The 12,818-nt window shown below is 41.4% G+C and overlaps 1 protein-coding gene across 1 annotated transcript; it reads right to left on the reverse strand.

The window, feature by feature from the left end:
• Positions 1–1,844: 1,844 nt before the first annotated feature.
• On the reverse strand, positions 1,845–10,747 carry LOC124881492 (kunitz-type protease inhibitor 1-like). Its single transcript, XM_047387069.1, has 10 exons — positions 10,195–10,747; positions 8,679–8,839; positions 8,284–8,425; positions 6,139–6,309; positions 6,014–6,049; positions 5,805–5,933; positions 4,970–5,020; positions 4,682–4,852; positions 3,952–4,020; positions 1,845–2,454 (listed from the first exon to the last, which is right to left on the reverse strand). The coding sequence occupies exons 1-10, from the start codon at positions 10,580–10,582 to the stop codon at positions 2,279–2,281; spliced, it is 1,494 nt and encodes a 497-aa protein (XP_047243025.1). The 5' UTR covers positions 10,583–10,747; the 3' UTR covers positions 1,845–2,278.
• Positions 10,748–12,818: the final 2,071 nt, after the last annotated feature.

Consider the following 12,818-nt stretch of genomic DNA (forward strand, 5'->3'; position numbering starts at 1 on the left):
CAATTATTAATATAGAGATAAGATTAACTTTATCATCCCTCTAGGAGGAAATTAAATAGTTTCAGCAGCAAGACAGGTTAAAGGTCAACCTCTAGTAAGATGATATTAGGAAGGATCAATAAATAATAGAAACAATAATAAATAACCATTAATAAAAAGGGAACAAAATTACAAACAATATAGAACAGAATTATTTAAATATTTACAGACTGTAAAATGCTTTAAAAAATAAATTTAGAAAAACTCAAATATATTTATACATAAAGCTAAACTCTATTCAAAAGTCCAATAATCTGAGCTCTATATCCAGAGCAGGAAGCTGTAAATGAGGTGAATCTGCTGTATTGTTCATGATGATGTCAGCAGCCTCAGTCTAAATGATCATCTCCAACATCTGTGGAGAAGTTCTCTGGTGCTGCTATCTCCTCTCTAGCTTCTGAATGCAGCAGGAACCAGAGCTGCTCACATTCCAGGCTGGTGCTGAAAGCAGAGGGAACGACGCATTGATCTACTGGGAATGTCTGTTGGTTCCCACCGTGATCCCAGAACCAAATCTACCTTTAACACTCCTCTCTTCTCCTCCACCAGCAGGCTCTGCTCCTCTGTTCACTTCGCTTTACTCCAAACTATCATTTAACCAAACTAAACCTCATTAAACAAAGAGATCACAGTAAGCTAAATTGTTATATTAATATGAAATAAATGCAGTAAGGCACGTTGCTGGTGGTCTAGGGGTTAAGCACGTGACCATATGTAGATACTATAATCCGCGATGCAGCCGTCCCGGGTTCGAATCCCGGACCCCGTGACCTTTGCTGAATGGCTAACTCTCTAACCTGTCTGCCTACTGTTGAAAAATGAAGGCCTGTAAGGGCTGAAAAAAAGATCTTTAAAAAGAAATACATGTAGTACGAATATCGACTAGCATTGAGAGTAAACATAATAACCGAATCAGAAAAATTATGAGCATGTAAATAAGCTACATTTAAACATTTTAATGCTGTGGGACAATTAATTTATTTTAAGTTTAATCATGATTTAAACATTTCTGAATCCAGTCTAAATTATACCCTTGGTTCTCTCTCCATTGATTACTAGTTTTTTTGTCTATTACAGCAACCAATCACAGCTCTTAAAAAACACCGTCACCTCTAACGAGGTCAACCAAACCTCCTCACTAAGATGGGAATTTCTGTCCTCTGCTAGCTCAGAGTCGCTCTCAGCAGCGAAGTGAATCACTCTGAAGCTAGGAGTCATAGGCAGGAATTTTTAGGCTAAGATAGGAGCTCTCTGAGAGGACTGAGAATCTTGGATGCCTTTGCTAAAAATCTGGAACTGTCATCACTAGGTCTTTCAGCTGGACAATGATCCAAAATATATGACCAGTTTTATTTCAGTTTTAATGCTTTTTACACATCTTTACAGCAGGTGCCAGTTAATCTGTCTGAGTTTTTAATATCTGAACTGAAGACAAATGTTATCAGTACCAGAAACAAAGAAAGTTGCATTTCCTACAGTAAAAGCATAACAAAAGAAGGCACCATTTTGGTTTTGAACCCTTAACTGACTGGCTACGTTTTGCAACATTGTTCCCCATGGGCATAAAACAAGCTCCAGCTTTCAAACATTGTCCACCAACTGCATCAATAGAGGCTTAGATAACTCTGCAAAGGATCAAAACCAATATTACAATTAATAAGAAGCTGATTGAACGTTTCTCACAGGTTGAGAAGAAACTTTCTCAATTTTAATTTTGCATTTATAAACAGTTGCAGCCATGAGCTCCCATACATAAAGGAGTGGCTGCATTTAATCAGAAGGAAACATGAAGTACACGCTGCTGCTTCATGTAAAATTTCATTTTTATTAGACACTATAAACATTTTAGGACATTTTGTCCCAAGTTAAAAACTGAAATGAAAGCTGAGGCTCAACATGATAAAAACAAAAAGTTCTACTCAGATTATTCTTTCCTTTTGACAGATTAGATAATATTAATAAACTCTAAACAAATGAGAAAAGACATTTCACTTTATACCTTCCCCAATACAAAGTGCAATAAAACAAACTAACCCTGAGACCCAAACACTGATTCATCAACATCAGAGGAAATCAGGCAGAACAAACCTACAAACTTATCAAACAGGGAAGTATCAGAAAACTGAACAAAAAAAGAGCAAAAAACAAAAATTACAAGGAAAAGTACACAAAATATTAAAAAAAGTTTGACAAATATGTGCAGGGTTGCCATGGTGATGAGAGTCCTGTGGTGATGACATCATGCAGGTTTAGTTGTACTGTTGTAGACGAGCGTGTCCTGCTCGGGCAGCGCTACATGGGGGGGGGCGTGTGTGTTGCTGGAGCGCTTCCTGCGCCCCCGCAGGAAGCAGTAGCCCAGGATGGCCAACAGAGCCAAGATGGCCACCGCCAGGAACGCAGCCAGAGCGATGGAGCCTGAGGACAAGACAGCGAGGTCACTTCATGTCAGGACGCACACTTTTACATGAGCACAACAGAAGAACATCCTAAACTATGTTGATCTGCCCGGCAGCTAAAAGTGGTCTTAATAAACTCTGGGCTTTCCACAGGACCTTTTCTGTCACTTCCAGTTCAGACCATGAAAACATGTTGTTCTGTCCGACAAAAATCAGATTCAACCGGATAAGAGGAGAACAAATGTGCCCCCGGGGAAAAAACACAAAACTATCTGCAGCAAATGAACAGAAACTCATAAGTCCAAGGAAAACTAATCTGAGGGATAAATCTTCCTTCATTTAATAATTAAACATGCGCTGCATAGGTATTCATACATTATGAACATTCCTACATTTTGACATTATAAACGAAAAACTGAATGCATTTTATTATAATTTTTGTGGTTGTTTTCAACATTTTTTCCAAATGAAAGTCTAATATATGATGTGAATTTTTAATCAGCTCCTCTCTGTTTGATTCAAACGACAGAGTTTAGAGACGAAAACAAGTCCGTTGGTAAGACACCCAGAAACAGTGGCGGTTCTAGACCAAATTTACCAGGGGGGCCAGGGTTTTTTCATTAGGGCTCAGAATAAAAGAATGAAACAAACAAACAAAAACCGGGAAATATTTCATCATTTTATTTATTGAGAACAGAGAGCCACTTGCGGCTCTGGAGCTGCAGACTGCAGAGCCATGATCTACCAGATGAAAACGGTGATCCTATCTCAATATGATTGAAACCGGAACTTCAACACATTAATCAAAAAATGAAATTGGTCCAAGAGATCAGTCAGTTACGGTTGCTGGCCCAGCGCAAATCTTCAAAAGTAACTGATTTAGTATTATTCTTTAGTACAGGGACAAGTTCTATAGGGGCACTGGCCCCTGTTGGCCCCTGTCTAAAACCACCCATGCTTTGAAAGCCTGGAGAACCTCTGATCAGGACCACTTTATACAATCACAAGAAGGTGAGGCACACTGGAAGTATGAAGAAATATGATGCCTGCATGTAGGAGCGGCTAACAACCACTAACAGGAACATCTGTATCAGGGCTGGGCAGGTAGTCAGTTTATCATTCAGTTTTAATCACAAAAATAATGAAATCGACTAAGGAATGATTATCTTTTACATCATGTTAGCATATTCTGCTTGCAGGTATGATCTAATGTTATAATGCCTTCCGCCTGATGTGATCTTCTGTGTCTTTCCAAGGCTGAACCCACATGCTCAGGGCGGTCCTGCTTTTTAAAGTCAGCTAGTAAAGAGGGTAGAAAGAGGACAGTTCCAGCAGTTGCCGGGTCAACCTGGCAGGTACGAACGGACAAACGGTCGCTCCAAAACACTGATAGAAATGCATAACAGCTAAGGTTTGAAATGAGCAAACCAAATGGTATTTAGTGCATCTGTACAGAAATCTGTACCATTCATTGGTCAGTAGCTGCTTAAAGGATGTAGAATACTGAAGAGCGTACCTGATTCACCAATCTCTTCCTCATCTTTTTCAATACGCTCAAACATTCCCCTGGAAAATACGTTCCTCTCTGCAGAAACAAAGAACAAACAAGGTAAACAAAGTTCGGTCTTGAGTGCAGATAACTACTAGAAGGCCTGTGGTAGGACCAAATCAACAGGTAATGGTTTCCGTCCAAGACCTGAGAGGACTGTCCAGCTCCAGGACTGTAGCCTGGACATTATTCTTTAAAAACATTGATCTAACTCTGGTTAGATCTGAGAAAAGGAGTCTCAGTTACACCACAAAGACTTGATGACCTTCTACCCACATCACAACCTGCTAGTGGTCAACATTAGTTGGAGAATATTGCTGCAGCAGACATTATCATCTGCTAAGGTCTGGGTTTTTATAAAATAACTCCTTCCTTCCCGAATGTCACAGGTTCTTGTTTTAGGTATAACTGGAGACCAGTTCTGATTCTGTTGGGTTTCCAACCATCTATCTAAACTCTGACAGATGCACTTAGCAACATTTCCTTGAATTCTTTCCTCCAAACATAACTTTCTTAGACTGGACGTTCGTCTGGTATGACCTACCAGATGGTATCAGAGTATAGAAGCTCTTGAAGACTCATCTCTCTCTTCAGAAACATCTCGTCTAGCACCACAACTCACCCACAGCTCCTTTGCACAGCTTTCTCTGGGGTTTGTGATGTTGCTCTGAAGTCCATCAAGCACTGGTGCATTTACCTGTTACTCCTTTGCAGCTGTTGCTGCACTCCAGCTCTTTCTCAAAGCTGTTCTCATTTCCTTCACAGCCACCAAAGGTGAAGCGTTGGCACTTCTTGTCTGTAGGGTCGTAATACCAGCGGGTGAAACTCGCCCGACACGGACCGGTGAGAGGAGGCTCCACGCATCGGGCTGAGGAAGACCAAGAGGATCTGGGTAAGACCTCTCTTCATTTTGTATAAGACAACCCAATCTACACAAAAGGACTGATTACCATGACAACCTGAGATCATCTGAGTTGAAACTCACCTTGGTTCGCGCTGATATTGACATTCAGCAGTCGGTTGAAGGTCTGGCTCACTGAGAAGGGACAGGAGGAAGATCAGATGTGTCTGTTTATGTGTCATTGCACAGACAATTAAAAGACTAAAACATGAGAAATTTGGTCAGATCTTAATATTTTCCATATCTCTACATGCTCTATTTATGAACTTTTTAAGGATCAGCATGGTGGACATTCAAGGTTCATATCAAAGCTGCATATTTACAATCACAACAGCTAGAGACTGATCTGCAGGGTTTGATGTAGGACTTTGGGGTGAGCATTAAACCCTAAAGAAACGTCATTAACTCAGAGACATGTCCAGGGTGTACCCCACAGTCCCCAACGACTCTGGGAGGATTATGTGGATGGACTTACTAATGGCTTGCATCCATCTTTAAAGTTTTCAAAAGATCCATATAACATCTAAGGTTTTTCTACTATGACTGGACCTAAAAGCAAACAGGTATTGTTCTGGAATGCTATATGCTTCTCCAAAACTTTACTTAAAAAAGCCAAGCCAATAATTTTTAATTATCTAGCACGTGACCAGCAAGGTAGCTTCTCTTCATATGTGTCTTAGCAACAGAAGAACCCTGTGTTTCTCGTTAATAGATGACAAAATTATCTTTGATGCTTGAAAATATATTCAATTGTTCGATTGTTCAGTATAGAACCATATTGGGCTCATAACTGCTGATTTTAGAGATAGTAAAAATAACAAATAAAAAGACTTGTTTATTTAAAGGCTGTATGATGGCCTTTCAGATAAGGCATTGAGGCATGCATCATGTTATGCATTAAAAAGTGTGCTTGAGTTACATTTGCTGCAGAAGTTCTCATCAGAGCCGTCGCTGCACTGCTTCACGTCGTCACACTCCAGAGCTCGGTCCAAACAGCAGCCGCTGTCGCAGGTCAGCTGATCGGGGCGGCATGCTGAGCCACACTCTTCTGCACACACACACCTATTTAGAACAAACTATGCAACAGTGAGGAAGAGCTGATATGAAGAGGTGTGTTGCTGGACTCACCTTTGGTGGGTAGAACAACGCTCCTTTCTAAGGAAGCTGAGGGCAAAAGTAGACAGATTGTGTCACCAGCAGCTAGTTTATGGTTTGAACAAGAGTGTGTGTGTGTGTGTGTGTGTGTGTGTTACCTGTGACTCCTCTGCAGGCCGACATACACTCGCCTTCAGACAGGTAGTTGTTCTTGTTGGGTTTACATCCTCCGTAGATAAACTTCTCACAGCTGCCCGTCTCTGCCTTGTAATGCCATCTGGGAAACGATGCGCGGCACGGGCCCACCTTCAATGGAGCCATACAGTATGCTGAGGGAAAATGGGTGCATGACATCACTGTGAGTGGCTTCAAACATGACCGAGATTAGCAGCAGACTCTGAGCAGCCTGGTGTAAACATGAACCCACAGCAGGGTGTGTTAGAGTTATAACAAAGGAGTGTCGGAGTGTTGACATCTCATTAACCACAGAGACAGAAGTCTTTTACTGCCTGATCCGTCCGTGTTACTGATCAGAACTGGGATCAATACTGCAAAACATGACCAACTGTGTGACAGACTCAACTTTACTAAACTAAGATCAAGCCCCAAGACATCAGAGTAAAGAGCTGGTAGATCAGGTTTCTTCTCTACAGGGCTGTGTGAAACTGTGTGTGTGTGTCTTACATAACCAGTCCAACCAGTATGAAGTGAGGCGTAGCTCATCAACATGAAAACATTCGTTTCACTAAAATGCATTTATTCGGCCTTTCCCCCAAATGTTAAAATGTAATAGAACAGTTAAAAAACTTAAACTATCAGCAGTTAAACAGCTGTTAAAGTGTTCAAAAATCATGCAAAAGTTAAATGATCAATTAGGTCAAAGATCTCAGTACTTGTACTCATCGTCTTCCGCTTTATCCGGTACCGGGTCGCCGGGGCAGCAGACTCAGCAGAGACGCCCAGACGTCCCTCTCCCCAGACACCTCCTCCAGGGGGAGCCCAAGGCGTTCCCAGGCCAGCCGAGAGACATAGTCCCTCCAGCGTGTCCTGGGCCTCCTCCTGGTGGGACGTGCCTGGAACACCTCCAGAGGAAGGCGTCCAGGAGACATCTGGTATAGATGCCCGAGCCACCTCAACTGGCTCCTCTCAATGTGGAGGAGCAGCGGCTCTACTCCGAGCCTCTCCCGGATTGTTGAGCTCCTCACCCTATCTCTAAGGAAGTGCCCGGCCACCCTACGGAGGAATCTCATTTCAGCCGCTTGTATCCAGGATCTCGTTCTTTCGGTCATGACCCAAAGTTCATAATCATAGGTGAGGGTAGGAACGTAGACCGACCGGTAAATTGAGAGCTTTGCTGTTCAGCTCAGCTCTCTCTTCACCACAACGGACCGGCACAGCGCCCCTGTTACTGTAGCAGCCGCACCGATCTGTCTGTCGATCTCCCGCTCCATTCTTCCCTCACTCATGAACAAGACCCCGAGATACTTAAACTCCTCCACTTGAGGCAGGAACTCCCCTCTAACCTGAAGAGGACAAGCCACCCTTTTCCGGTCGAGAACCATGGCCTCGGACTTGGAGGAGCTGATCTTCATCCCAGCCGCTTCACACTCGACTGTGAACCGCACCAGCATACGCTGTAGGTCATGGCTAGAGGGGGCCAGCAGGACCACGTCATCCGCAAGAAGAAATGATCTCAGTAATGTCAATAAATTCCTCAAACAGACTTGGCTAAGATCTATTAAAACCAGGGGTGTCCAAACTTAGTCCTAAAGGAACTCTACATTTTTCAGATTAGTAGAGCTGGAGGTCATGCTAAAACAGCTGTTGGAGGGAGGACATCAAAAACCTGCAGGGCTTCAGCCTCTAACCCTGGAGTAGGACACCCCCTGCCTCAAACAATCACCTGAGAGGGAGTAGATCCCTCAGAAAACCAATGGAAATGAATAGATCCCGTCGGCTCATAACTGACAGTGAGAAAATCTCTTAAACAGTCACCACCAATCAGCTGTCAGTCAGTCAGTCCCTCAAAAACTCAACTGACAGAAATCTGATCTTAAAACGTCAACCGACAGTCTTTAGCCCCCTCAGCCAACTGTGAGAAAAACCTTTAAAGTCAAAAAATAAACTGTTGCTAAAACTAAGAACATATCAATGAACAATCAGAAAGTTAATGAATAAACTGCCAATAAACCCTTTCAAACTGTCTACACATGTTTACAAGGAATAAGAGCTTCTCAGAAAATCAGTTAAATAATCTCTGAAGTGTCAGTCATCTATGGCCAACATTTCCCATGAGCACTCACAGCTGGACAGCTCCGAGCTGAGAACCAGGACGGTGACCTCGTCATCGCCTGACTGGCTGTTGGAGTCTTTGACGCTCAGCTTCAAGACGTACGAACCTGGATGCAGGTTGAACAGCCTCACCTGGTCCTGTAGATCTGTCTTCTGCAGAATTCCAGAGAAAAATGTCAAGATTTTAATTTTTAACCACCTGGAGTTAAAGTAAACAGCTCTGATGGCTGTGCGGGAGCCACCTATGTCCAGAGACAAGATGCCAGATTTGACTCTGAAATGATTGTTCTGGTTGGGAAACAAAGGAAACCTGAACTTCTAGGAGTTTGAAATGGATTTTAGTTTAATGTTCAACTGAATTTATCAGAATTAAAACTGTGAAGCCCTGCCTCCCTGCAGGTGTTACCTCCATCTTCAGGCTAGGGTCGCCGCTCTGCAGACTCCAGCGGTAGTCAACAATGTGTGCGGCGTGCAACACCACACTCTCAGTGCCGTTGAGCGTCACAGTCTGTCCGGGCTGGACGACAACGTCACGTCCTGCATTGGCGATGGGAGGAGACAGCTTTCCTGAAAAAAATGCATGATGCATGTTTTTTCTATTTGTTAAAAGGATAATTCCAGTCCTAATGATATATTATAAAGAGTCAATACCAGTTTATTACCAGCAGACAACTCTCCTTGTATCTTCACTTTATTTAAATTCAATGCAAAGTTCTATACAGAAGATAAAGTCCTGCTAACATGTTTAAACTCATAAAGCAATTAGAAACACTTTAGCCATTGAACAGGTATACCTAATAAAGTGGCCAGCGAGTGTTGATGTTGTACAGCTGATTACTGCACCATTGTTACATTCTTAGCAGCCATGTTGGATTTTAAGATTGACTGAAAAACCTCCGACTAGATTTCAAATTCACAAAATGATCTAGTTTATTATTTCATGTTGCAACTCAGGGTTAATGACTTCTGAGCACAAGCTCCATGCAGTATTAGCAAAGGTAGAAAGTAAACTGGATCCCTAGAAACTTTGTTACTAACAGCCTATCACCAAAAACACAATTTATTCAAATTTCTTTGTCTGAATCTATTAGAAAATCTCAAACATAACTTTTCCAGCAGGGAAACAGTTTCTTAAGGTCAAATCTTTAAGAACCAGGATAAAATCCAGCAAAGTTCTGACACAAGACTTGAAAAATATGTCATCTTTCAGTCTATTGTCTATATTAGAACACGTTTCTAGCTAATATGGCTCACTGCCCAGGGCGGAGCGATCTATGGGGCATCACAAGCACTCGAGGGATTTTTAAAAAAAGTCATCAATCAGTTGCCAGAGGTTTTTCTTTGGTTGTTGACATCAGGAGTCAGTGGGGAAAAACACCCTGGCGTGTTGTTCACTGGTAACCAATGTGACCAACCAGAAAACAGCTGGATAAATCTGCTAATATTGACATCTGATCTAAATTAAGGAATCATTTCATTAATTTTTTATTAATCTAGGGTGCTGTTTTATCTGTGGTTCAGAATATATAATACAGCTGCAGGACATCAGGAAAAATGTTTTTGTGATTCTATAAACAGTCTTTATTCCAGCTGTGAAAACAAAGACAAGGAGAGACAATGAATTTTCTGTTTTATTTTAGCATCAGAGCCACCTTGAGTTGAATAGGCGTAAAAAACACAAAATATAACATGCTGAAACCTGGACTTAATGGTTCTACACCAGTCACTGTCACTTTAAAACGCAGATAGATTTAAAAAAACAAACAATTAACGGAGGTTCTTAGTAGAAATAGTTTTCCTTAATGTGTGTTTGCGTTTTATAAAAGGTTTTAATATGTATGTTACTTAAAGAAATGCGTTCTGGATGAAGAATTGAAACTATTTTCTCTCTGGTGAGCTGTGTGTTGGTGTTGGGCCCTCACCTGGTGCCTGCAGGTATCTCTGGAACATGCTCTCTCTCATGTAGCTGTGGTATCCATCCTGGTTCACAAACCTACAGACAAAACGCTTTTTATGGACGCAGTCAAACAGGACGCACATTCGCGTGTCCGCGGTCCCCTTCACGTCGCGCGGCTCCAGCAGCGCCAGGTTGCAGCGTGGGTCCCTGCAGCAGAACGTCTCGCAGTCCTTGTTCACGGACACGATGTGCGTGGCCAGCAGAGCTGCGCCCCTCTCCACCGCGTCCTTCGCGTCCAGCACGAAGTCGTCACTGCCGGAGCGGAAAGCGTCGCTGCAGTTTGCCGCTGCGCCGCGCTGCGCGCCGCTGAACAGAACCAGCAGCAGCAAGGAGGAGGAGCAGAACCGGAACATTTCCAGTCAGCTCGAACCTGAGTGGGAGAGGAAAAAGAGAAATGTTTTACTGCGTCCTGACGCGTCTCGGTGCTCCGCTTCCACTTCAGTTCGACAGAAAAACAAAGTTGGAGCCGGTCCTCGGTGCGCGCTGCTCAGGTGTGTCTCACCTGCTTCCTGACAGGAAGACAAAACAGGCAGCAGGCCAATGAGATGACGTACCTCTGACGTAACTCAGGTGTGGCTCAGAGAGCAGAGGATAGGTTTCAGTCAGAGGAGCCCCTAAAACAAATTCTATTAGTACAGAAATGTGTCCTAAACGGGTGGAAAAGCAACATCCATGTTTTACAAAATGAATGTTTTCAGCCAGGAAGTCAGGAATGAAAAGCTAAACTAGGTTCAATCTTGTTTTAAAATATAAATACATGCAATTCTTCTCTGTTGTGCCAAAACAAAAAACATCTGAGTAGATGTTTAAATGTGGTATGATTTTTTAAATTCATATTTATAATAATAATACAATGAAAACACCTGCAAAAAGAAATAAAAACAAAAAATGTTTTTACATTAAATGCTTCATTTATTTGTTTTGAGGTTAAAAAAGAGGGAAATGCCTTTTAGGTGTACAGCGCTTTCTTTTATGACCAGAATATTTAAATTTCTACTCATCCGTTTTCAACTCATTTCTTTAAATAACATACATATGCTTGTATTTTAATTTAATATTTTCTGTCTTTCAAAACGAAAATAAAATAACGACTCTTGTTTTTTTTGTTTGTTTGTTATCTAAATACTGGGTTTACGGAGAACATCCAACTACCAAAACATGTATGTACCAAATCAACAGATTCAATCAAATTCAGTTTATTTCTATAGCACCAGTTAAAAACATCCTTCGTCTCAAGGCACTTTACCAAGTCAATTCAGTCGAGTCATACAGATTCCAAGTCAGGTTCATTCATTCTAATTGATCCTAGTTACCAAACAATGCAGTCAGATTCATGTTCATATTCAAACTGGTTAAACGTTTTTCTATCTAAGGAAACCCAGCAGATTGCATCCAGTCAGTGACTTGCAGCATTCACTCCTCCTGGATGAGCATGTAGAGACAGTGGACAGTCACTGGTGTTGACTTTGCAGCAATCCCTCATACTGAGCATGCATGTAGCGACAGTGGAGAGGAAAAACTCCCTTTTAGCAGGAAGAAACCTCCAGCAGAACCAGAACCAGGCTCAGTGTGAGCGGCCATCTGCCACGACCGACTGGGGGTTAGAGAGAACAGAGCAGAGACACAAAGAAGCACTGATCCAGGAGTACTTTCTATGGGAAAGTAAATATTTAAGAGCAGCAGAGTCTTCTACAAAACACAGCTAAGCATATAAACTGAGCCAGTTTTCCAGTCTATAGGATGAGAGAGATCACATACAGTTATTCACAGTAGAAGCTCAGTCAGTAGCTATATCTAGGAGAGAAAGGGTTAAACACTGAAAGACAGGGTCAAGTGGATCATCTGCAGAAGGTGAACATTTGTTGGCAGACTTAATTTTCTTTAAAATAAGTTTTTAATTCCCTGTTTTCATGTTTTTGTCATCTTTTGTATTGTTACTGTTTTCTTGTTGGTCATAATTTAATTTAGTTAATTAGTAGGTTAGTTATTATATTTTTGTAATTTTAAAGTACCTTGAAATTTTACTCGAAGATCTTCTATGTAATTAATGTTATATTTTCATACAATCAAGTCTGTAATGTCTGGAAGATGGAAAATGAAGCGATGAGCATGATGCTGACTTACTAAAAAGCATCAGTGGTAGAATAATCAGTCATTGTAGATATGAGATGCAAAGTGGCAGCGAATATCAGGTCATTTTAGGCAGAACAAGTTAACAGTTATTTTACTGTTGCTTTGAAAATTACATGATGTTGATGGTAATGCAGCAGCAATCTTAGCTTTGTTAAATACTTTTCATAGCAAAGATGGAATGCCGTTTCAATGATTCTGCCACAATTACCCAAATTCAACTACTAGAAGGAATAATAATAATAATTATTATTATTATTATTAACTTTAATTTTTAGAATTTTTCTTTCGTTCTTCTTTTAAAATTTACAAAAAGGTAAACATACTGACACAAGTTGTGGCAGTTGTCGGCAGCAGGTGCTAAGGTAAGATACCGAAACAGTTCAACAACATTGAAACAGCTAAATTAAAGAATAAAAGCATAAAATGTTTGAAAATATTGACCTAAAAATGGAACAG

The sequence above is a fragment of the Girardinichthys multiradiatus genome, chromosome 15 (assembly GCF_021462225.1).
Source record: "Girardinichthys multiradiatus isolate DD_20200921_A chromosome 15, DD_fGirMul_XY1, whole genome shotgun sequence".
In the NCBI taxonomy this organism is placed as follows: Eukaryota; Metazoa; Chordata; class Actinopteri; order Cyprinodontiformes; family Goodeidae; genus Girardinichthys; species Girardinichthys multiradiatus.